At 41.2% G+C, this 26,097-nt stretch overlaps 2 protein-coding genes across 2 annotated transcripts; both read right to left on the reverse strand.

Moving 5' to 3' along the window:
- Window positions 1–365: 365 nt before the first annotated feature.
- On the reverse strand, window positions 366–13,140 carry rrp12 (ribosomal RNA processing 12 homolog). Its single transcript, XM_075478228.1, has 34 exons — window positions 12,940–13,140; window positions 11,803–12,032; window positions 11,464–11,547; window positions 11,265–11,341; window positions 11,053–11,158; window positions 10,843–10,959; window positions 10,588–10,726; window positions 9,085–9,212; window positions 8,887–8,985; window positions 8,715–8,806; window positions 8,525–8,636; window positions 8,237–8,337; window positions 8,037–8,151; window positions 7,810–7,952; window positions 7,590–7,711; window positions 7,432–7,496; window positions 5,618–5,780; window positions 5,363–5,517; window positions 5,201–5,268; window positions 4,978–5,071; window positions 4,716–4,874; window positions 4,516–4,596; window positions 4,320–4,425; window positions 4,115–4,222; window positions 3,865–4,022; window positions 2,949–3,040; window positions 2,711–2,866; window positions 2,449–2,621; window positions 2,247–2,357; window positions 2,122–2,168; window positions 1,951–2,029; window positions 1,792–1,859; window positions 1,610–1,692; window positions 366–1,526 (listed from the first exon to the last, which is right to left on the reverse strand). Exons 1-34 carry the CDS (start codon window positions 13,076–13,078, stop codon window positions 1,424–1,426), a joined length of 3,873 nt encoding a protein of 1,290 aa, XP_075334343.1. The 5' UTR covers window positions 13,079–13,140; the 3' UTR covers window positions 366–1,423.
- Window positions 13,141–14,253: 1,113 nt separating this feature from the next.
- Window positions 14,254–22,569, reverse strand: ubtd1a (ubiquitin domain containing 1a). The gene is made up of 5 exons (XM_075484280.1): window positions 22,244–22,569; window positions 21,750–21,836; window positions 16,006–16,233; window positions 15,355–15,540; window positions 14,254–15,159 (listed from the first exon to the last, which is right to left on the reverse strand). Exons 1-5 carry the CDS (start codon window positions 22,293–22,295, stop codon window positions 14,945–14,947), a joined length of 768 nt encoding a protein of 255 aa, XP_075340395.1. The 5' UTR covers window positions 22,296–22,569; the 3' UTR covers window positions 14,254–14,944.
- Window positions 22,570–26,097: the final 3,528 nt, after the last annotated feature.

The raw sequence follows: 26,097 nt of genomic DNA on the forward strand, positions 1-26,097 counted from the left end.
AGTCATATTTCTGGATAACATTTAGGCGCCGATTAACCTGTCGCTCGTTTCCAGCAAACGGCACCGGAGTCCTGCAGTCGAATGAGGAACGGGTTCGTTCTAATTTGTAAAAACGCGTTTTCACCGCGTCGCAATGGATCGTTTGCAGTAAGAGGGAATATTTAATCAATACACATGTACAGTAATTCATTACAAAAAGTTAGGACTTAGTGTAAAATCAGTTAAATAAACTCCCAATTTGAAAATGACTATTATTCTGAAAAATAAATGCCCATTCCTTTCCTTTTCAACCCAGTTAAGAATTTCATTCTGATACATTTCATTCCACTTTTCTCACTCCATCTTAAGAATACTGTGATTCTGAATCTTGTTTATGCGAGTTTTTTTTTATTTTCATATAGTTTTTAGATACATTTACAGACGCAGTCATAAGCTGTGTTCATTGATACAACTTTTCACCGTCTATATAGTGACTTTTACAACAGAATCAGGTCTGTGTTTGAAAGTAGGCATCTGTTCTTGATATTGTGATGGTATTACAGTATCTGCTAGTTGACGACACCAAATTGTTTGAATTTTTCCATTTTGCCTCTCTGGGGGGTGGGGGCTCTATATCACCCTAGTAGTTTCTAAGAAAAAGGTCTTTAATTAGAATGAGGATGATGTCTGGCCTGACATTCATTTCCTTCCTCAGAAGCAATGACATACTAAACTCAGACATACTGGAGTGTGATTAAGAGGTCAGTCTGTCACTATGTGACTCACCTTGCTGCAACCCATCTGGCAAACTGAATCACATGAGCAGCAGCGAAACAGCCTATAGTTAATGTCGCGGTGGCTTGAAGTTCCGCTGCCAGATGCAACAACCGCAGGTAAGAAATACCTGTGCTTCTAAAGAGGAAAACTGGAAAAATGTGTTGTTTAAGCAAATAAAAAAAGAATCCTTTAAAAAGCACTAATGAATGCTTTTACTAATCATTAACAATTTAGTTAACAAGTTTACAGCGCCCTCAAGTGTCCAAATATTACAGCAACAAAACACTCTTCCTGTAACAGCTGCTTTGTCCGCATGAATTTCAACACATAAATATATTTAAGTTCTGATGCATGTCCAAATGATTACAGAGGCCAATTGCCTTTTCTTTTCTTTTTTTTGTTCTTTATAACCAGTCAGACCATTTCCATCAAGGCAGGGCCAATGTTTTTAACATGCTGTATGCTGTAGCACACTAACATTTATTTACTACCGTCTCCTGTTGATCGCAACCTCTTTACCGCTTTGGAGATGAGAGTTTAAAAACAAACCGGTTCTACCTTTGTGGACTCGCACACACATCCGGGGTTTATGTCTACATTTTAGCATGTTTGAGAACATGCCATCACACGCACATCACAGTTAGTCCATAGAGTTACATAAAGCTCTTCATGCTTTCCGCTTATTCTTCTGCATTTTCTTTCCAGACAGCGCCCCCTTCTGGGCTCCTCGCACCATACCCTTGAACTGGCCGTGCAGTTTGGCACGTTTCCTGTAAAGAATAATCCACATCAGACACGTTTCACAGATTAAATTTTGGGTTCAACATTATGACACAACAGCTGCTGCTCATACCTGCGATTGAGCTGAGACTTCTTCAGAGGGATGTAAGCGTAAGGATCGAGCTTTCCTTTTTTCTTCACATCTCCTTTTCCTTTCTGAGAGGCAAGAAGAGAGAATACACAGAATGATCGTTTCAGAGCAACACTTCAGCTAATTCCAGTCACTTCCAGCAGCAGGTTCTCGTGCAAGCTCACCTTTGATTTGTAATCAGCTCCAATGTCTTGACCACTTTTCAGAGGTCTGTGGATACCCGAGCCACCAGCTACGACCAAAAAACAAGCGTTATCCGAAAGGTGCTGAAATTGTTAACTGTTTTTTCAAATGTTTTCCATTCTTTCTTTTTTTTAAATTACCTTTATATTTCAACTGAGGTTCAATGTCCATGTCATCATCGAAGTTGCCATCTTGAAACTTCCTCTTCTGTGACTTTTTCTGAAGATGTTGGGAAAGGAAGACCGTGAACAAAACAGCAAAGGAAAGTTTCCCAAACAGCTGATTTACACTCGGCACAGTTCAAAACTCACACTTTTGACTCCCGCTTCTTCTAGGATATCGTTCATCTCTTCACCGTCTGTGAGAAGAGTGAAGGACTGTCATCAGTCTGTTCAGACATGAAGCCACGTATGGGACACCGCTGAATTGCTCTCACCTTTGTTCTTTACATCCTCTTCTTCATCATCTCTGATGATCAGCCGTCCATCTGAGGTCACTTTGAAGCCATGTTCAACCTTGGCGGTCCTCTTCAGTTCAGGATTTGTGGCTGACAAACAACACAAGTCATGTTCATTTTTTACTGTACCCACTAACTTCCTTTAATGACAAATAGAACCAAAGCCTGCATGCTGTGTTACCTAGAACTCTCTGGGAAACCTTTGGATCCAAGAAGTTCAGCGGGTCATCTTCTCCTCCCTCTTTGAGCCATGCCCGTCCTTTCTGCTGTTTTCCTGCCTTTTTCTGAGCATTGCGAGGCTTTCCTTCATCCTCTGACAAATCACTGTCAGACTCCGCAAGAATGTCCTCAATGCTGGAATGGAGAGGACAGAAGGGTTTTAAAGAAAAGTGGGTCAATTTAAGAGTGCCAGAAGGTTTTTTTTGTTGGGAACCGTGGTCCACCTTTCGTTCTTCGCTTTCGGTGCCTCCTCCTCACTCTCAGAGTCGTCCTTCTCCTCGGCAACCTGTTTTCGCCTCTTGCTGCGGGCTTCGGTCTTGCGAATGTTTGTCAGCACCTTGTGGTGTTCTGTTGGCAGCATGCTCTTCACCAGCTCAAACCTGGAAACACAGCAGAGCATCTCAAGTCAATTCCAGCTGCTTAGTTGGGGGATAAACAGCTAAAGTAATATAAAGCACTCACCCAAACTTTCTGATGAACTTAGTGAAGATGTTTTTCAGCTTGGTTCTGAAGTGTCTCCTCACATCATCTGTGATGTTTCCAATGCCCTCCATCTAAATGAAAAAGGAAAATATCTGGTGTGTGGCACAAATATCTAATCTGTGTCCATTTTTCAACTTCCCCACCGCTATCCCCCCCCCCAACAAATTTCATCCAGATATTAAAAAGCAACAAGTTAATCTGGGGTTTCCTTGTCAAACTTTTGAAGTTGTTCATTTTTCTGAATTGGCGAAAGAAAAATCTATTCGTAGAAAAGTCTCACAGTTTGTCAAGTTAGAGGGAATTTACAGAGTGGGTCAGTATCACCATGTTCACCCCAATATTTGTTTCATATTATTCCATCTTTAAAAATATGCAAAATCAGACTTTTTCCTACTCAACTGGAGTCATCTTTCCGGGCCATCTTATGCCAAAGTAAACCACCAGTGCACAGCTGCAGATATACCCTCAAAAACTTGTTACATAGGCAAAAAAAAACAACATATCAGCAGGGTAATTATAATACCCCCTTTTCAACAAGGGACAGTCAAAATGCGCAAAATATTACTACTGAGTTAGAATCTTGTGTTTTTACCCATTTTTGGTTGCCTACATCCGACGATGAACCCAATGAAATGTGGCAAACCTACCAGATCATTGTAGACCCAAGTACACACCTGACTCCATACGTAAAATGAGACATATAGAACATGTCTAAGTGGACTTTTATGAACCCGTACATCTGCTCAATTATGCTCAAGTCTGACCCAGCTCTTATTAAACCGGCTGTAACCTGAGAAATGCCTAAATCAAAAAAAATACGAGGTGAGAACTTCTGGTTCAGTTGACATGGAGTGCCTCCGTAAGACTGTGATGAACCAAAACAAACAAGTCATACCATGACAGTGGCATGTGAGGCCAGCGCCTTGTTGTCCATGATGAAGAGGATGACCTTGATGAAGCCTAAAGCAGCTTTGACTATCTCCCTGGTGCGAGATGACAGCAACACACAAACATTGTGCAGCAGCTGCTCCATGGTGGACACTTCTATAGAGTCTGAGAGAAAAAGGGCAGCAGACTGATTCCAACCCACAAATATTCGCTTTACCATTTGCTTTCCCATCACCACCTGGAAATTGCAGGCCTACCTTTATACTCAAACACCAGACGTGTCAGCGCCAGCACGGTGCAAGTGATCATGGTGACGGAGCCCGTGAGTCCCGCATACACCAACGCCAGATACTGCTCCATGGCATCTAGAAGAGAAGCAGAGAGACGATCATTTCTGAATGCTCACAATGCACATGTAAAATCTTCAAAATGCCAAACTTTCCCACAAAACAGATGCGTCACCTTTTCTGTTCCCACAGAAGCGAACAAAAGCATTTCCTATTTCCACCAGCAGACTGTAGGCGTTCTTACGGGCTCCCACAGACACCTCCTTGGTACATATGATCACCTGAAAGTGAGAACATAAATCATAAAGAGAACAACAGACGGCAGCACTTGCTGCGTTTGTGTGCTTGCCGGCTCTTATTGGTGTCAGTACCTCTGGTAGCAGGGCAGTGATGAAGTCTCTGTGCTCCTCATTTAACCTTTTCACGATGTGCATCAGACACTTCAGTCTCGGCTGAGGAAAAAGCAGCACAAAGGGAAAGACGCGGTCAGACGGCACTGTTAAGCAATTTGTAGTACTAAATCCCATCTAATGTGTTCTGTAATTTGCTTCTCTCTGCGCAATGATCTCACCCTCTTTGCTGGTGAAGAGGCATTTTTCAGAGTATCAAGCAAGACGGGTTTGAGTGTTTCCAGGTTAGACACAACAAACGATCTGCATTCATCTCTCTCTGCTCCGCACATCTCCTCCAGCACACGGTACGCCTTCTTCTGCATGCCCGGCTGTTTGGCCTGAAAATAAATGCAGCAACATGCATAAAGACAACAACAATTATACACGATGCATCAGAATTGAAACTATACAATCCATAAGCAGGCTGCACTATGACTTTACCTCCAAGTATGGTCTAATCAACTCGAAGGTTTTAGTCATGGTGACCTCATCTACGAAGGGAGCCATGGCAACCACGAGGTCCATTACTGACAGCCTAAGAAGTGTATGAGGCCAGAACCAAATTGGAGAAATAGACAGAAGAGTAAGGAAACTGATATTTAGCCTTTTCTAAAAGAAACGAGTCAATTACTAATATTTCATAGCAGTAAATCCAAATTCCTACCGTGTGAACTCGGTGCTCTCTGCGCTCGTCAACCTTTCTGTGGCTTTTTGCAGGAAAGTGCAGATCAGCTAAGGAAGATCGTTTTCATTAGTGATGCATTGCATCTTAATTTAATTGTGCAAACAAACCATTTCAGCACAAAGCAGAACAAAACTGCCTCACCTGCATGTCAGTGACGGATAAATAGACTTTGATGGTGTCCAGCACAGCCATCCTGTACGTTCCAGGCTCTCCCGCGGCAGGCTGCTGGCTGAACACGTTGAAAAGGATGGGCAGGAAGTTCTTAGAGAAGCGGCCCATTTCGGTCTTTTCTTCCACTTCAAACATAAAGCAGACATAAACGTGTTTAAAAGGATTCGATGTCGCTGCTGTAGTTTTACTTGCGGACTCCCTTTCTGTGAGCATGTGTCCGCCTACCTGTGGAGCAGCTCTTGCTGATCAGAGTGCGCAGCGCCTGGCACACCGTGAGTCTCAGGTCTGGCCGCTCATTAATGACCATGCCGACGGTGCGGGCGATGCCCTTGAAAGATACCAGCAGGTCCACAGGACATGTACAGAAGCCTGGAAACATGGTCCAAATCTGAAATAAAGAGTAAATCTCAGAACTATACTGTACTATATATATATATATATATATATATATATATATATATATATATATATATATATATATATACACACACATATACATATATACACACACACACACACACATACATACATACATGAAACCTCTAAAGATTAGATGGCAACCCACAGAGAAATTTTGACCAGGCAAGAGACCAATGGCAATCCCAAACCAGAGTCCAATTCCAAATCCTGATGACTTTTACCTCATCTGGAACAATTTTTAGGCTAGAAAGCATTGCTTAAGATGAGCTTAACAACAGTTGGGTTTCAATCTATGTTTTTAAAGGAAAACTCCGGGGCATTTGAAGCGCAATCCCATTGCTAGAGGTTGTCAAATACTAATAGTAGGACACAAACAGGTGCAAATCGGTGCTCCCTGTGTGGAGATAGCGCTGTTTGCGCAGCCTGTCATGCGAGGCTAATACGTGGTGGCTAGGGGCAAGCGCTAACCCTTCCACGTAAAACAACAACTTGCACACTGCAGAAACGTCACACCACTTTATAAACCATCCGACAATAAAGTCACAAGCCTTACCATCAAAACCATATGCATGGTTCTCACATTACTGGCATGGGGACGTTACAAAACAACTTTATAAACAGCATGTAACTCACCGGTTAGTTGTACGCTCGCGCATGTGAAAGCCCAAAAGAGTCAATGGACGATACTCCCATATACAAAGCAATTATCTTCTCTAGAAAAACTGCGTTCAAGTATTTAAAACATTACAACAATATTACTGGGCATGTATTGTAATGTTTTAAATACTTGAACGCAGTTTTTCTAGAGAAGATTAATTGCTTTGTATATGGGATTATCCTCCATCGACTCTTTTGGGCTTTCACATGCGCGAGCGAACCAATAACCGGTGAGTCATGCTGTTTATAAAGTTGTTTTGTAACGTCCCCATGCCAGTAATGTGAGAACCATGCATATGGTTTTGATGGTAAGGCTTGTGACTTTATTGTCGGATGGTTTATAAAGTGGTGTGACGTTTCTGCAGTGTGCAAGTTGTTGTTTTACGTGGAAGGGTTAGCGCTTGCCCCTAGCCACCACGTATTAGCCTCGCATGACAGGCTGCCCAAACAGCGCTATCTCCACACAGGGAGCACCGATTTGCACCTGTTTGTGTCCTACTATCAGTATTTGACAACCTCTAGCAATGGAAATGCGCTTCAAATGCCCCGGAGTTTTCCTTTAAAGTAAACTTGTGCACTGCATAAGGAAAGGTTGATGGAAAAGGCAGAAAATATCATCAATTTTACAACAAAAAAAAAAAAAGGCTTTGCTGCTCACTTTGGGGGTGGTTCTGTCCTTTTTTTAAAAATAAAAAAGTTTGCCAATTCCTTGTTTTAGCATCAAATTTAAAAGCCACTTACAGTTAATTTGACATGAATATGGAGACGTGATATTATTCCATGATGGACTGCAGCACAATTATAAGTTTATCTTGACAATTGTATCATAATAAAAGAAAGCTAAATACAATTTAATTAGCAAATTAAACAACTGTTAAATTGTCATAGTAACTCATTCACTGGGTCCTCTTACTCAGCACACAGCAGATTAGCGAGTTAAAACAAAGAGACAGGTCTGCTACCTGTAGCTGTAATGTCTGGTAGACTTTGGCCTCAAGTTTCTTTCCTGCTTGCTCCAACTCCTCAGCTATGACACAATAGAGATTCAACAGTTAATACACAAAAGATCTACCATCTCAGTTGCTAAATCTCAACTAGAGAATCTAACACTTAAGATTACCTCGCTGTTTGAGTGTAGAGGCCAGAGGAAGGAAATATGAAGTAAAGAACCCAAGGTGAGTGTTCTTCACGTGATCTCGTATGACCGGGATAAGCCAGCTGCGCGGGAACTCCAAGTCATCACTGAAAATGACCATCGGCAGTTTCAAATGTCAGTTTAAGTACTAGAACAGTAGGAAAATCAAACTGCAGTGTCTTTGAGTAGGAGTGTGAGCCCTTACTCATAGCCAGTGATGTTGAGAGGCACCGCACCCAGCACAACTTCAGGCCCCATGCTCTCCACAGCTCCTCCTACAGCCAGGTCCAACTCTCCACTGAAGGGGAACTGAGGAGTGGAGCGCAGGTCTGCCAAAGACTGCAGGGACTGTACGGGAAGTGGAACAAAGACTCAGACCGACTTTCATCTTTATTCGTCCAGGCGGTGATCCACGAAGTTTCGCGAGCCTACCTTGGTCATGATGGGGTGAGCCTGTTTCCCTGCAGCTCGATAGAAGCAGCCAAGAACCTGCAGCACAAAGGGCCAGGAGGCGTGGAAGCGATAGGACAGTCCTTCCTCTACAATACTGGAACAGATATTCAGTACTCAATTACAGTCATCTTGATGAGCATTTACATGCAGACTTATCACATAAAAGGGTGGCGTCATACCGAAACACTTTGCAGACATATGAGGGGTTCCCCGCTGAAGCAGTGGCAGTGACCATGCCCATCTCGTCCATATGAGGGGCAACACACTCAGTCAACAAAGTCTGAAACAGACGGACAGAACTAGTGAATTAGGGACCTGCAGACACACTGAGACACAACAACTAATTAACTGGCTTTGTTTTCTTCAACTAGTTAAGGCCATCTACCCAAAAGGCAGATTCTATAACAATCCAGAAACATCCCGAGACTGACTTTCTAAAGCACCAAAACCTCAAATTTGCCCTTTACCTTGAGTGCGTTTGTGGCTGCAGATACCACCTGTGTGTGTGGCGACAGCAGGCAGGACATGGCAGTGGAGAAGAGGCGAGGGAGGTGGCCTAAACTCAGAGAACTCTGCAAACTAGACAAGAACATACTGTTGTTAATCCGTCTGAAATTTGTCAACGATATACTGTTCAGAGAACATGAACGTCGATACCTCGCCAGGTGAACGTGTGCTTTTTCCATAACAGCAAGCCAGGCCAGCAGAGGCTGCAGGTCATTCTCACTGGGAAGGTAATCGTACAGAGCCTGTCGACGAGAAGCGAGAGTGAGTACACCCCCCCATCAAGTTTTAAAATAGGACAACAACTTTCTTCATGTTCTCTCACCGTGATGATCTGTGCATTGAGTTCCGGTGAGAGGATGGAGGCATTTGGCTTCCCACTAAACAGCTTGTGGAATGCCTGCATGGCACTGGCCGTCACCAGCTACAGCCACAAACACAGCAACACACTCCATTAAAAACCACAAAGGAGCCCCGCAGCTGATCAAAGGGTTCGGGGGCACAAACAATGTGGCGTTCTTACCACGTGGCTAAGAGTCATCACTCGCAGCAGAGTCTCGCAACAGGACTTCACAGCCCCCAGAGGAAATGTTCCCATCAACTCCTTCAGGAGGCACAGTACATGAAGCGTGGTGGTGTCCTCTTTACTGCCTGAGAAAAAAAAAAAAAAAAAAATACAATTACTGGACAACCCTAGTATAGAATTCATAAAATCATTTAGCTTTTTAACAGGTAGATTTAAAAAAACAAACAAACAAAAAAAAAAAGTTTACACAAGATTTTAGCCTCTCCTCAGGTTTAAGAGAGGACTGAGGTCAGGATTCTATAGCCGTTTTCGGACAGAGCCGTTCTAAGAACGGTCCTCCTCGAATTTCGTTCTGATAACTGTCCTTCCCCAGGGGAACTGTTTCAGTCTGCATTCGCACATGAGTCGGGACTGATGCGGCGCGTGCAGCCGTCTGCGTCAGTGACGTGTTACTTTAGCGCCACATTCAACAACAAAACAAAACCCGGTAAAAGTAAGGAGAGTAGAAAAAACACCACCAAGAAGCTAATATGGAGAGCGGGGAGGCCACCGTGTTCATGGTCTGCATGATGGTGATATTAATCATGGACGATCACATCAGGCGTCTAATATCGAGGCTGGAAGAGCACACAGAGAGAGTCAGGAGACGATACTTTTTCATTTCATGAAGGAAGAAAGGAGAGCAGAGCGCCACAGACAAATGAGACCAGTGTAAGTTTAACTTATTAAACACCCGCCGGTTGTGTCTGTGTCGTATGAGCATGACATGGGGCGGAGCTACCAACCACCAAACACCTCCGTCAGATGTGTCCCTATGAAACCCAGAAAAGACCCGACCTCGGAGAAGGAGCTAAAATGGTTACAGGAACTGAGGGCGATGGTCCCGAGTTCCTGTATGTGCAAATGCGGGAGAAAACGGCCCCGTTCCTGAAAAGGTTATAGGAACTGCCAAAGGTTCCTACAGTCCGAATGCGGCTATTGATGGCCAATTTAAACAGCCCCCCTTTCATCCATTTGTTTGTGATGTGTGCTTTGGGTTGTTGTTGTTCTGCTGAAAACACAAGGACCCACACCTCAAACCCAGTTTCCGGACACTGCGGAATACGTTTTGTTCTAAAATGTTCACAATGCACATCGATATATTCAATGAATCCTGTATAGGAGGCAAAACGTGTTTTACAACTCAATGAAAAAAAAAAAAAACACATGATATTCTATCTATGTGCACAGATTGGATATAAAGTGCATGTCTTATTAACCCTACTTGGTTCAGGGCGCCAATTACGAGGGGTTAAGCAAAATTGTATTTATTTTCATTCCTACTACACAGAAGCCTTTTATTATTTTTATTTTTGGAAAATTAAATAAATATTTTGATCGTGCAAAAATGCACGATCAAAAACATTTGCTTTCAATTCAAGAGTCAGCCAAGACGTCCTGACAGGAACAGTGAATTACTTTATCTATCTATCAAGTGCATCAACAACCATGATGCCTCACCTCCTGCCTGCTCCATCTCTTTGATACAGAACTTTGCTGTGGTAGCTGCTGCAGGGTGATGGCTCGGGGCATTATCCGTAAACAGGAAGTCACTACCTCTAAGAATGGAGCAAACACCTTGCTGTGCTGCTTTACGGACCTGAGAGGAAAAGAGAGATTAAATTGAAATTAATTGGCATACAACGCCACGCTTTTTTCTTTTTCGGTAAATGCAGTATTAGATAACATCTGTTCATGTGGGCTCATGAAACAGACCTTAGGCTTGCTGTGAACAATGAAGCTGAGCAGGCCGTGGTAAGCCTGCAGAGTAGATGGGTACGTCCACACAGTCAGATCCTGTTTCCTCAACAAAGTAGCCAGGCATGACAGGATCTATAGATGAGAAGAAAATTAAAGACATTTGTCCTCGCACAAGCTTTCAACAATGAATAGACTACGGAAAAACAGTGTTAAAAATCTCCTCACCCATCGAAGCGCCGAAGCTGTGTCAGAGGTGGCCTCTTTTGACATGACATCCATCAGAGCCTTGGTCGTGTCTGAAAATTTAGACATGAGCACTGGAGCAGGAACCCTATGAAATGTCAAGAAGAAAAGGACCAAACAGTCACATTTAATTAGGTTTCATTGTCCAAGGGTTTTGTTGTGAATTTAAAAAAGAAAAAGGATGTCAAATTTACCGTTTCATGACGAGGTTGAGAAGGTACGCCACTGCAGTCTGAGACTCGGCTGAATCCACAACTTCCAAGGTGGTCATCTACACAAATCAAAGACCTGCTTCATCATACTTCATTTTCACGCCCAAAACCTACATCTAGACATAGTTCAACTTACTTGTTAAGTTGTTAGTGAACACATTAAAAAAAAGGTAACACTCACCAAAGCAGCAAAGTACTCGGTTTCGGTCTCCTTTCCTCCTTGACTTCGGATCACCTCAGTTACAGCTGCCAAAACTGCACAGATCTGTGAAGAATATCATATACAGTTACAGCTACAGAGAAACTCGCTGTCATGGATTTACAACTATATGGATATATGCGGGGCAAATAATTAGAAATGTGTTTAGCGCTTTCCTACTTTAATTTATGCTTTGCCCCAAAATGGAGAGTTTACTTAAACAAAACAAAAGGTTTGCTAACAGTAACAACCATTTTCCACGGATTCTCTTTCTCAACAGGCTGCTGGGAACACATGATGCACCATAAGTGCCAAACCTGCCTCTTTGTGCGCAGCCGAGTTGGACTCCCAGAAGCGCTGCACCTTTCTGAACGTAAGGTTGGAGCAGTCCGACAGGCCGCTAAGGAAAGTGCCCGAGGTTCTCTCTGAAAACAAGTCTTCCGGCTCCTCTTCCATACGGTCATCTTTACGGCCGCCTGCACTGAGCTCCAGTGGACCAGCCTGCAGTTCATTGTGAAGCTTGAGAGCATCAACTGTTAGATCACTTTTTCCTGTGGGAAGAAAAAAAGCATGCTGCCTTTTAAAATGAACTTTGTGATTGACTTTCAGACATTAAGGGTAAGGACTTATTTTACAAAGGACTAATTTATATTGCAGACTAAAAACTTTAATACTCTATATTCTGACCTATACAGGAACTGGATAGTGCCACCATCATGTAGGTGACCTGGGTTCAAAACTCCTACATGAAAAGGTACTACCTACAGTAAGGGTCCTTAGGCAAGACCCCCTTACCCTACCTGTAAGTCGCTTTGGATAAAAACGTCTGCCAAATACATAAACATATATCCAATTTATGCACAGAGCATGTGGCAGGTCTGTGTCATTTTGGCTGGCACTGAAGAATGAACAATGATTTCACTCCAACTCACTTCCATACTATTGAGTGGGTCAACAACTGTCATTCATCCTAACAAAGTGTTTCACTTACTACAAAGGTCACTGAAGGCCTGAAAGCAAGAAATAGGTCAAGCTGGTTTCTGTGAACTTACTGTTAAATTAGTTTTGGACATCTTTGGGCGACCACATAACAAATATAAATATGGTTGTGGTCTCGAAAATGTTCGCCTTGTGTACAAACATTAAAAAAAATTGACAATACCAATGTTAAAGGGGAAAAAAAAAATCACAGACAAGTTTAAAATATGATGAGCAATGTAGACCCATAACAGGCACTTGTGCAGCTAAATATTTACAAACTATGTGTTACTGTTATTGTCACTTCCAGGACAAGCTTTACACCGACAGAGAAAATACACAGCACCTCTGTTGAGAGCATGGTGCTGCTTGTAGGTTCAAATGTTAAAAGCGCAACAGACAGATATATGAGGCTGCTTGAAGTTAAATGGCTTATGCTAGCCGATGTTAGCACTAGCCAGAGACCCACGTGTAGCTTACCAGTGGGTCGACTGAAGAAGCGGCTTTTCGCAGCCTCTCGAAAGCGGCTCGTCTGCGGATTTGAGTCGCTACTGTGGCCTTTCTTCCACCGTTTGAGTTTCGACCCGGTCCCAGACCGAAGTTTCCCCGATTTGACCATTTTCGGGGTTGAAAACAGTCACGTTCCCCCAACTGACTTCTGGACCAGGTGACTGTCGCTCACCAAGTGACGTCACGGCTGCGCTCGGGCATCCATCATAGCGTTCTGTTTTATTCGCCAGTAGATGACGCTGTTCACCCCAAACAACACTAATAAGAATCAGCACTGGTTAGTAAAAAGGAACGCTCAAGAAGTGGACTTATGTACTATTTTCAGACAAGTGTACTATTTGTAGTATCTTTTTCACTGTAGACAAAGATTTTTGCATTTTGTTTAAGAAAACCCGAAGATGACATTTTTTTTACACTGTATTAAAACCATAGCTTACACAATAACACAACCAAAACCTTGAGTCATATAATCAATCTGGAAACTGACCGAAATTTGGCATCAATTTTTATGTTGGTTTAGCACTTATAACAGCACTTTTCACTGCTTTTACAATTTTAAGAAACCAATCAGTCTGGAAGCCTAAAAGCTCTTTATGTGAGCCGTGATAACTACATAGCCTATTGCTGACTGCCAAATCCAGATTACACTGTATACATCGTGGTCTTTCCAAGGGAAATTTTTTGTTTCTGACCACATTTTATACCTCATCACAAACTTTGAAGTGACTCATTTGAAAACTGACGTGCAATTTGGACACTTGGAGCACCCCATGAGAAGGCCTGCTCCAAACTTTGAAAAATGCTGTTTCAAATGATTATCTGTCATCTACGATGAAGTATTTCTATCCTTAAAGGACTGTTCACTTCATGTATGACAACAGGGTGTGAGCAGAAAAATCACGCGAATTGTATCTCATGGGCTTAACGGTCACCAAATCGCAACCCGAGTGAACATTTCTGTGAAATGCTCGGCCAAAATCTTAGACAGCTCTCTCAACTACTGTCACCAAAACACCAAATTAGGGAATATTGTTCAGAAGAATGATGTTTCAAACCTAAAGTGAACTATCATGGATTTGAAAGAATCATTGCCACGCTGAATGGACGGACGTTTTGGTGTCACACCACATTGTTGAGATGTGTGGTCAAATTTTTTTATTTTATTTGCCACTTGTGATGGAGATCGCGGCACAGTTAGAAGGCCGTGACACAGCCTGTAGGGAACGTTATAGAGGGTTCTAACATCTGTGTAGAACTTGTAAAAAAAAACACAAAAGGGGAGAATGGATTCAAATGTACAATATTTATTAAGTTATTCAAGTACAGTGAGCATCATATTGTACATAAAACTACAGTATGTTTGTACAGTTGTTTGGAGTGATGAAATTAAAGTAAACATGATAATCTCTTACTCCCTTTTAGAAAGGTGCTTTCTTTACATTCCACTTCTTTATCATGAGTATATATTTTTGAGCTGCACGTGCTCTGTGCACACAGTTACATGACCAAACAACACACATTTAATCTGATATTTATAATTACAAGTAACCTTCTTTATACTTTTACAAAAAAGAAAGAAAAGACAGTGGATTTTCCTTGTTTGACCATCAGGTGAACTGCGTTTGAATTCCTCAATGAGCACAAGTACAAACAGACATAACGAGGAGAGGAAGCCATGTGAATGGCCGAGCTGCAAGTTAAGGTCTTCACAAATAGACAAACAGAAAGTGAAATGTGCATATTAGGGCTCTACCTATACTCTAAAGTGTTTCAGTGCTTTTCATATTCTTACTTTATTTGGAAAAAAAGGAAAAATAGAAAAAGGAGCAATATAAAAGCAATAATATCTTATATAAAAATGTACACAAACTTAAACTGCAGTACCGATTGAAAACTTATTTCAGGCCCTACTCCTGCAGCCCCCTCTGGCACGTCCTTTATTTTTTTTTTCACTTCGTCTCTTCTGTCTGACACCTCAGTTAGTTATAACTGAGGGATTCGTGTTCACGATCACCTGGACAACAAAGTCCTTCTGAATCTTTGCGTCTTGCAGACGAGTCTTGTCAGTCAGAATCTTCCCAGAGAAGAACCACCTCTGACGGGTCATGGTAATGTCCTCCTGTTCTTCCAATTGTTTCTTTAACTCAGCGATAGAGTCCGCCAAGCTGGCTGTCAGACGCACATCCTTTCCTAAGACAACCACAAGGCATAAAGAGAGTTGATACAGATTACTGAACAAGCTGTACGACATTGTAAAGCCATCGATTATTGATCTGCCCTAAGACAAGATGAGATAGGCAATATAAATATCGAATGCAGGAGAAAAGCCGGCTAGGATTTAGTTCTTCATTATGTAAACAGAGCATATGCAGCAGCGGGAGTTACCTGTTGATAATCGCACCCGCAGCTGGAACTCTTCTCTACACGGCTGTGATTGAGCTTGTTTTTGTGTGCTTTCGGACAATTTTCCGTCGCTGGACGTTTCAGTGATGAGGTTGACAGGTGGGGCTAAAGTGTACACCGGGAGCTGGTAGCGGTTGCCCAGTTCATCATAACTCTCTGTGAGGGAGCCTGCAGAGGAGAAATCACCCACATAAACAACCAGATCCCAAAAACATTTTTATCAAAACCCAAATAACATCCCTACCTATGGTAAACCCTCTCTCCGTGTTTTACAATAGTTACATAAGCCTGTTTTATATACTATTAGGTCAATAGAGTAAGTGAGCTTGAAGAAGTAGAGCAGTTAAAAGCAAAAACTGTGTGATCAAAAAAACGTAGGGAGAGAGCTTTTCCCTCTCATGGTGTCAGTCCATTTACAGTGGACACACAGTACTATGGCTATTACGTAACCATTAGGGCCGTAATCTCTGATCAGTTCACGCATGGGATTCTACAAACTGCTCTTTCACGCTGCATGAATCATTACATTAAATTACGCAATTTGGGCAGGCAATTCCAGGATTTTCAGCTTACAGTTTGGATGATGTTATCATATCTGAAACAGATACTGTGTGGGGTGATGTAGTTCCCTACCATGCGGCAACGTAATGCAGGCACCATCCACTATAGCCTGTGCTAGCTCCAGGTCATTGCACTCCACAGCCAGGGCCGCTGCTCTGAGAGCATCCCAGATCTCTTTCCGTCCATCAAAGGCTGGAGCTGTATCCCAAAACTCATCCCTCTTACTCCTCAGCTGGCCCTCTGTCATCGGGTACTCACTCTTCCATTTTGGACGCTCCTTCTTGAGGGGCTCATTGCGTGCTATTTGAAAGAGAAAAAAAAAGGCAGTGTTTAATTTGATCCAAAGACAGAGTTAAGGATTTAAATAATGACCACTTTGCGCGTGCGAACGATTTATTAAGTTTCTAAAAAGACCAAAAGGTAAACTTTTTAATCTTCTACTTGATCTAGTCTAATGACATCATAAAGGACTTATAGGGCAGTAAAATCAGGTAGCTGGTAATAAACCTCCAAGAAAAAATGCTTAGTATGTGGATGGCTGCCATGTTGTCTCACGTCATGACTGCTCTAAAAATGTCTGAGCTCTTTTCCATTACCTCCAGCACAGAGAAACTTGTAGTGTTATTCAGATCACCATGGCCGACTTGTGCCATGCTTCTGTTTCTGATACAGCAAATAACACAAATATAAATTCTGGCAAAAGTGCCTCTTTGATCTTACGTTATAGCCCCATGACATACTTAAATATCATGGGCAAAAACTTGAGCAAATATATTCTAACTTGTCAGTTTGTTTACTTTTGAACATTCTTTTCATCTTGTAAGTGTTTGTGTTAAAAGTTGTTAAAGTGCCATCTCTGATATGTTTATGTCTTAACTCTGAGATCAGTCATTTTGAACCTGCTGAGGTTCTTTCATGTCAGCATATGCAATATATCTCTTTTAACGGTTAACAACAGAGCCCGTTTGATTCACAGAGGGAGGAAAATCAAAGTGGTTATTTATAGCACTCTGGATTACTGCAGTGGCTAGTAACCAATACTGTACATGTACACAGACATACACACACACACACGTACACTCCAGTGGATTATGGGCAGTAATCAGGTTCCACATAACAGGATTTATTTGCCCCTATCCCATTGGGCATTAGATGAAAAAGATGAGCACTCTTTGGCCAATCAGAAGCATCAAAAAAATACACAAGTCTGCAAACAGCAAGCGCACATAAAACAAATCCGTTATGAATCACTTATCACATTTAATTTTTTTTCCCTTTTCCCTTCTCAGAAGAATTCCGTTTGAACCCTTACATAACATTTTCCCATGTAACACAACAACTTCCATAGAAAGATATCAGAACGATACCTTTATGTCACCCGACAAGAAGCAGACATGGATTGATATGTCACTGTGCCTATATTTCATTATATAACATAGCAGTTGTGACTTATGACTTTTTTTTTTTATAGAATTTAAATCTAATATGAAACATATCTAATACTACGCATGTTAATATTTAATATGAGATCCTGTAATTGTTTCCCAAACATGCATATTTTGTGTTTATTAATTTTTTTAAATTTTGAATAGATAGATAGCTCCGCCTTTACAGCAAACAAATAAAATGTTTTATATAGCCCATTCAAAATAACTCTCACCACTATATACGGCCATGTGCCTCGTGATGGACGAACAAAAGTGGTTTTTTTTATCTATAAACCTTTCTTGTACCTAAATGAATAGATCAATAGATTGATTTAGTTCATTCTTATGTATGTCATATACTATGATGCATTTCAGATTATCACAAAAAATTGTCTACATCTTACTTCAGCATTAGACAGCATTCCCACCTGTTTTACATGCTCACAGCACCAGTGCAGGCTGTAGCATGACCTGTTTCAGTTTGCAAATTAATTCAAATTTAGAAAGAAAAAGCTTCCCTGATTAAAAAAAAAAAATGGAAATAGCGTTAAGAACAGTTGTATCTTTTACTTCTTCTCCTGAACAGGCTTTGGTTGTTGGTCTCCATGTCTAATTCTGCCAATGTAGCCAAACAAACATGCAAAACTCCATAAGCGTGCCAGCCAAACAAATAGGAATAATAAAAGTTTCAGGAATCCCAAAAAGCAACATGACCAACAGGCACAAGAGGGGACACAGAGATAATGGCAGAAAAAGACACAGGCCAAAACATTTATTAAGTCAGAGTGTCCTCCAGCAAGATGAAAATCTACTCTTAGTAAGTTTTTAGGCTGACTGGTGGACATCTTAAGTCATGAAAATGGTCTAGATGAGTTCTTTTTCTGCTTTCTGTTTGTACTGGCTGTAATGTATATAACACAGCTGAGGGTATCTTTGTGGTTTGTCTTCATTATTAGAAGCAGGGGATGGCAGATGACAGCCACAGTTTATGAAAAATCGGTAAAGTAAATCGGTGAGCCTGACTGTTTGTGTTCACAGAGATCAGCTTTGATGCTGAGTTCTTCCCTGTAAGTCTGTAGCTACCTGGAATCTAAGATTAGCTATTTCGATTTAAGCTTTTTTTCCCCCTTATTCAAGCTTAAACAGTCCTGGTGGATTGAAGTTACTATCCACTAAAACTCTACTATAAAAGGATCAAGCACATAAACACAAATTGGAATCATCTGTTTCACATATTACTTTTGTATCAATGTGCAATTTCTACTGACTGTGTATTAAATGTGTTTTTTGTAGTCATTGTAACATACCTTTGTCTCTTTCTCTATTGTTCTTCTCATTCAATGCACAACACTTTTGTTTTCTCAGTTTTCTTGGTTTCTATTCTTGGTCTTGTATCTTATTTTTGTGTTTTTCCAACTTCTATGGGCAAAATAATCATTTCAATGCCCACATTCGTTTTGTATGCTCGTTTCTTTTTTCACACCTTACTTTATATGCATAATTTATCATTTATTTAACTGAGAATGTTTTTGCCTTCATCTAAAACACTGAAAAAATACACTCAGAAAAATCGATATCTGATCTAAGAAGCAATTTATCTTTCATGTTTCAGATTTACAACCCCCACTCTGAATCTTTAAACTCACCATCCATTAAGGTAATGCCCGTCTCCATAAACATTGCATTTAGATACTGACATATGATTCAGATCAGGATGGCAAAGCCTTTTACCAAACAGACGCATTTTTTACTCAGCAGGAAGTGGTGCTCGCGATGTAATGCTATGACCACATTGCTTTATCTGTATCTTCTTGTGTATTTGCAGCCATTTTTCCCTTTTTGTTTTGGTATTCAATTTGCATAAATGTGTAATGAGGCTATATCAATACACAATAAACCTAATAGGCTTGGCGAAATAACTAAAGGAACAGCAGCAGAAACAGTAACACAAACCCTCATGAGACAAACAATCACACACACAGTGAACTGCACAGCCATCAAAGGAGAAGATATCTTTTTCACCCCCGCAAAATACAAAATCCGAAAATTTATACTTACTTTTCAGCAAGATCTTAAAGGGTGTGTTTGGAGCATGATAGTAATTGTATTCCCTGGAGTTAGGCACTCCCATAGCTGTTCTTTCTCTGAGGTTCGCTGTGAATCAAACTTCTGTACATCAAAAGTCCTCAAAAATGAGTGAGAGATAGCGGCCGTGAGGGAGAGGAGAGTTCCCTCTGTGCTTGCTGTAATACACCAACACCTATCCTAGGTTAACACAATGAGCCGACTCAGATCCAGAGCTCAGGTATACCTTGTGACACTACCCAAGTTGCTTAAAAATAACAACAGCTTGTCCACTGTTATCCCTTCTAACAAACACAACCCCAAACGCCCTGGGAGCAATTTACTGAAAGAGCTCAATGTATGGGGAGAGTAGGTAGAGTGTCCTTGCCAGAAGGTAGCCTCTTTACACAAGAGGCCTAATCCTATCAGCTCTATTTAAAGACAGGATAGAAATACCCTAAGGCAACGTACTAAAGCCATTATCGGGTTATCAACTCTGGTCAGACCATTACAGACTGTTACAGACAAAGAGAGACTACTGTGGTTCTGGGAATGTATAAATTCAGCGCATGGCTTTGCTATTTATTTGAATAAATACAAATCTGTTTCAAAGATGCTTCATTGCCACAGGTAATAGTTAGGCAGGTTTGTGGGCTTACATTTGACTAAACTAAAGGATCTGATTGTAGAAACTTTGTTGGAGGAGTCGTGTCTTTTTTGCAGGTGAATGACCATAGTCTGCTTGTAATTAAAAGTTGCAGCAGATCAACAAAATATACTTACGGTCAATGTCTAATACAGAGACTCAATGCCTAATGCATACCAGTCCAGCCCAGCACAGCCATTTGTTCACAAGGAATGGATTGAAAAGTGTTTATATAATCTGTCCTGCCAGAGCAGGTCGTCAATTCAGATTAGATACATGACTACAGCCATGGTACTTGTGACATTTAACATCTGCATCTGCCAGCTTCAGACTGAAGATGACTTCCATGCAACATGGGTGTGGGTAAAACTAATTGCATGGATCTTTAAGGCTTTATCTTGTGGTCCATCTTGCTGGTGCTACATAGATATAAAGTAGCATGCATGATTTCAACCCCCCCCCACCCAGGTCAAAACCTCTGCTGATGTAAATAGCAACATAAAAAAAGTTTACCTGATTTCTAAAAGGGGTGCAGTTAAATGTCACATTTGAAATTTTAAGCTTGATCACTTTTTTTTTATGTTAACCTTTTTAGGTTTGAAAATAACAAAAAAAAAAGAAAAAAAGCCACCAAAGAAAGAATTTGGAAATCCTGCATGGTCAGTACTTAGTAACAACCCTTTTGGCATGTATCATGACTCGTCTTGTTTAGGTAGGATTTTCACACTATCCTGTGCTCTATAATATTCTTGGGCTTTTTAGCAATTTTTTTTTTACATGAACTGCTCTTATGAGGTCAATCCACAGACTTTCAATATTACTTAAGCCCAGGGACTGGGGGGGGGGGGGGGGGGGGGGCATGGCACAAATCGAAGCTTGCACCCCTTGCGAGATTCTCATATGCATTTTGAAGTCTGTTTCAGGTCGCCATCATTTTGCAGGGGCCTTCCTCTCTTCAGTTTCAGCTTATTTACAATGGTCCAATTTTTGCTTCCCAAATGTTCAGGTATGAAATGAATCTCTCCTTTTACAAGTGAAATGTTCCCGTTGCCAATGGCTGCAACATAAGCCCAAAGCATGATCAGTCCACCTCTTTGCTGAACGGTAGGACAGAGGTTCTGTTTTCCTCCTAAACAAATCATTGCATGCTCATTTGCAAACTTCCAGCGCGGAATTTTATGGTTTGAATGCAGGAGATGTTTTGTAAGGTGAAGGGCACTGAAAATGCCTTCTCCTGCAACATTTAGTTTTGAAAGAAATATAAGATTGTGGAGAACTCAATAAAAGTATTTACAAAGTTTAGAATTTAGCCAATGTCCAGGTTATATCATCAACACTAATATAAAATAATATTGTATAAACTACGGTGTTGTACTGGCAGGTTTGCATGTCCTGACTGTGACGGTAGAATTATGAAGTGTCAGCTTGGATTTGCTATTCAACACAAAATCTAATTGATCATAACAGCTGAAGGCATACAAGATAACAAAAGGCTCGCTGAAACACGAGGACCATATTGTGTGATAAGCTTTTATCTCAGTTACAAAAGCATCCTGCAACAGCAAATGTGGAGAAAATGATTCCTCGGTTGTGGTTCTGGTTCTAGGGAACAAACCTGCTCCCTTACGGGCTTTATCCACAATGGAGTTGGGGTGGTTGAATGTATTCGAGCTTCTTACCTCCACGTTTTTTGCTTCCTGTCGAGCCTCGGGCACTCCCTTGCCCATCCATCCTGCTTCTCCCAACACAGCCTCCCATCACGGTCCCTACATTCCACAAGGAGGAGATAAATCTAAGTCCATCTGAATCCTATTTGAGAAAGATTCCAGCAAAAACTACTCAACATGCACGTGTAAGAACGTCGAATAAGAAAGAAGAAGAATGATCATAAATAAAGTGAAAAGAAAAGCATCGTCGGAGAATAATGACAGCTCAGCACTCCTTGTCCCTGTGAGGTCACACAAGCTGCTATGTTTACGTCACGTGTACTGCCAGCTGATGGGGCACGCGCCTGAACATCCTGCCGCTCTTGCTCTGAGTTTCCATTCACATGTTAAAAAATGGCTTTCTGCACAGTTATGACAGTACTGTGCAAATGAACAGACATGCATCAGTCTTATCAGCCACAGGTCAACTACTGTGTCATAATTCATTAAAAACAGCTGATACCTACCGGAAATCCAGTCTGATAAATTATGCATCCGTCTGCAGTTGGCTTGCCACATCCGAACCTGCTTGCAAGAGAAGTTCCTGACTCGGCGATCAGCAGTAGATAGCAATCTACAAGCAGACAGACGCAAACTGGAGGAAGTGGTGTCCGTGCAGGTCTGTTGACCGGTGATCGGTCTGCTGCCTCCAGCAGGGTCTTCAGGAAATATCAACGCTTCTTCAACATCATGCAGTCAGGCTCCCCATGTCCTCAAAGCACTTTGCACGGTGCCCACCCGCTCAATCCGTGCGTTCCGATAGAGAATGAAAGCTTTTCCATTCCGCACGCATGCGTAAATTGGATTCAAGATAAATCCGGAAATGACTCCTTCAGAATAATAGTGAAGCTTGGGAATCATAGAAAAGAAAAAAAGAACTTTAACGCAGTCAAAGCGTCAACGGCCGTTTTAGACTAAAATATTGAGCGGAAGTTCTTCTTTATAGTAAGAACAAAAGTATGTGTGAATGATCAGCCTTTTTTTTTTTTTTAAAGCCCTTTTTCAAATCAACATATTGGAAACCTGAGTGCACAAGTCCATTGTTATTGTTGTTGTTTTTCTATGTATCTGGAATAGAAAAAGTCATGCACAGTCTGAAATTGATACAGTACATAAACGTTTATTTTAATTTGAACATTTTCCTTTAAAAATAATCTCGATATCAAGCAAAATGTTGTCTTTTACTTCATATACTTCATAAACTGCTCAACGTGGTGTCAGTGACAGATGTTACGTTTTAACATTTGTTTTTGTTATGTTCATAAAAGTAATTATCGTGTCTATTTGTACTGGCTTATGTTGTGAGAACGTGGTAATCCTACCTACTTTAACCATGGGGGGGCAGACAACACACAGTAGCTTATCTGCTGATTCATTTAAGGCAAGGGATCATGTTAGGTGAGTTAATGGAAGGTAAACAGTCAGTAAAGGTATAAACAGAAACACTATAGATAACTTCAGTTGCCTGAGCATGATAGGAATATCATTTGGCATCCACAAAGCTACATTAATTCCAGTTAGCCAGTAGTTGTGTCTGATTTTTCCTCTCTCTTTCAGGTCTGGTTTGCATGTAAAGATTCTTGAGATGGCGATTTCAAAATATAGCCAGCATCCAGGAGTTCACTGACATCTCACTGGAGGCTATAGGAGCTGCAATAGCTAACAGTGCATCAAGAAAATGCATGGTCCTCTTCTATAGAATAAAGACAGAGCCAGCTGGAATTTCTTTTTTCTTTTTCTTTTTTTTTTCACAAAATCTATTAAAAGGCAACTCTCGGGACCAAAAGGTTCAGATGCAGAGCTTAGGGAATGAACACACGGCTGCTTTGTTCACCATCTTTGCAAAAATGATCAGCACTGACGAGCAGGAGGTTTTGATGCTGCATTTTGCACAACACATCCAGATTAGAGGCGATAACTTTTCAGAAACTGACAAGTGAAATTGGACGAAAACTTTCCTTGACATCTAGAATTGTCAAATCCAATCAAATTTATTTATATAGCACATTTCATGTACAAACAATTCAAAGTGCTTTACATAAAATAAAAGCATTGCAGCAGGGAGTGGAAGAAGCAATAAAATACATAAAAGAATATAAAGAGAAACAAATAAAATAATTTAAATTAATTTAAAAACAAGCAACAGTCTAGATAAGTTAAAAGATAGCGTGCAGATTTCATGCAGAACAGAAATGTTTTTAACCTGGATTTAAAAATGTCTACATTTGGTGAAAGTTTAATCTCCACTGGCAGTTTGTTCCACTTGTTTGCAGCATAACAGCTAAATGCTGCTTCTCCATGTTTAGTCTGGACTCTGGACTGGACCAGCTGACCTGAGTCCTTGGATCTAAGAGCTCTGCTGGGTTTATATTCTCTGAACATATCACAGATGTATTTTGGGCCTAAACCGTTCTGGGATTTGTAAACCATCAGCAGACTTTTAAAATCTATTCTGTGACTGACTGGAAGCCAGAGTAAAGATTTTAAAACTGGTGTGATGTGTTCAGATCTCTTAGTCCGGGTTAAAACTCCAGCAGCAGTGTTCTGGATGAGCTGCAGATGTTTAATGCTCTTTTTGGGAAGTCCAGTTAAAAGAGCATTACAGTAATCGAGTCTACTGGAGATGAATGCATGGATGAGTTTCTCCTGGTCTTTTTGGGAGAGGAAACCTTTAATTCTGTTGATGTTTCTGAGGTGGTAAAAAGCTGCCTTGGTGACAGCTTTGATGTGGCTGCTGAAAGTCAGATCTGAGTCTATCAACACTCCGAGGTTACCAACTTGGTCAGTGATTGTAAGGTCCCGATTCTCAAGATATTTACCAACGCTGACCCTCTTCTCTTTGCTACCAAACAGAATGATCTCATTTTTGTCTTCATTTAACTGTAGAAATTTCTCTCTCATCCAGGTGTTTACTTCCTCCAGACACTGACACAGTACGTCTGCTGGGCTGCCGGTGACAGAGACACATAAAGTTGTGTATCGTCTGCATAACTGTGATAATTGATGTTAAAATTCTGCAATATCTGACCTAAAGGGAGCATATACAAATTAAACAGAAGAGGTCCAAGAATTGACCCCTGGAGGACTCCACAAGTCATGGCCACTCGCTCAGATTCATAGCTGCCAAATGTAACAAAATAACTCCGGCCTTCCAAGTAGGACCTGAACCAGTAAAGGACCGCTCCAGAAAGTCCAACCCAGTTTTCCAGCCTGTGCAACAGGATTCTGTGATCTACAGTATCAAACGCAGCGCTGAGGTCCAACAGAACCAGGCCTGAAACATTACCAGAATCAGTATTCAACCTAATGTCGTTTAACACTTTGACCAGAGCTGTTTCAGTGCTGTGATGACGTCTGAAGCCTGATTGAAAGTTACCAAGACTTCCACTTTCATTCAGAAAGTCGTTGAGCTGGTTAAATACAACTTTCTTAATAAACTTAGATATAAAAGAGAGATTAGAGACAGGTTTATGTTCATCATAGAGGCGTCTAGAGTTCTCTTCTTTAGGAGTGGCTTAATGGCAGCTGTCTTTAGTGACTTGGGAAAAATGCCTGATGCCAGTGAGCTGTTAACTATTTGTAGATCACTTTCTACTGAGGTAAAAACAGTTTTTTTTAAAAGTTGGATGGTATTATTGTGTTTGAATGATGAAGCAGTCTAAAAGATGCACATGAGGAGGAACCAGAGCAATCATTAAATACTGTACACCCATTTTTTTTGCACAAAACGGTGGCATAAGACTTTTTTTTAACATCTCACCTGTGTGTGACCTAAAGTTTTATGAAATACACCAGTGAAGCTTCAGGATCTCATCCATAACTGTCCATAATGTTGCCTCTCGGTGCTCATTTTTCTCAGTTTCTTTTTTAGAAATATTGTTATTTCTATTTCTAATTGGCTTTTTCACCAAAACAGATATCAGGTCGAGTTAGAAGAAAGCACAAAAAAATGGCATTCAGTTGAGTGTATGAAGATATCTGGACAGATATTTGAGCTTTAAACATTCCAAGGAGCGCAAACGGCACTTAGCGCGGCTTTAGGATAGGTGCACTACGTGTACACTACAATGGCGTAGCCACGGGTGTGCCAGTGCCACCCAAAGAGGCAGCTGGCACACCCAAAAAATTGCCGTCAGACGATGCGTTGCGACACCTGCGCCCGCCAACCTGGCGTAGCGTTATTTCTGATTAAATAATAAATGCGTTCAATGGCCAAGCCACACTGTCTTGCCCTTTAAATTGAGAGCTGCGCAGTGCGCACGGGTAAGCAGCAATATCGTTTCTCTGCTGCTAAGCCTAATAGTTGAGTTCAGATGGTTAA

This window comes from Odontesthes bonariensis, chromosome 2, assembly GCF_027942865.1.
Source record: "Odontesthes bonariensis isolate fOdoBon6 chromosome 2, fOdoBon6.hap1, whole genome shotgun sequence".
NCBI classification, from domain to species: Eukaryota; Metazoa; Chordata; class Actinopteri; order Atheriniformes; family Atherinopsidae; genus Odontesthes; species Odontesthes bonariensis.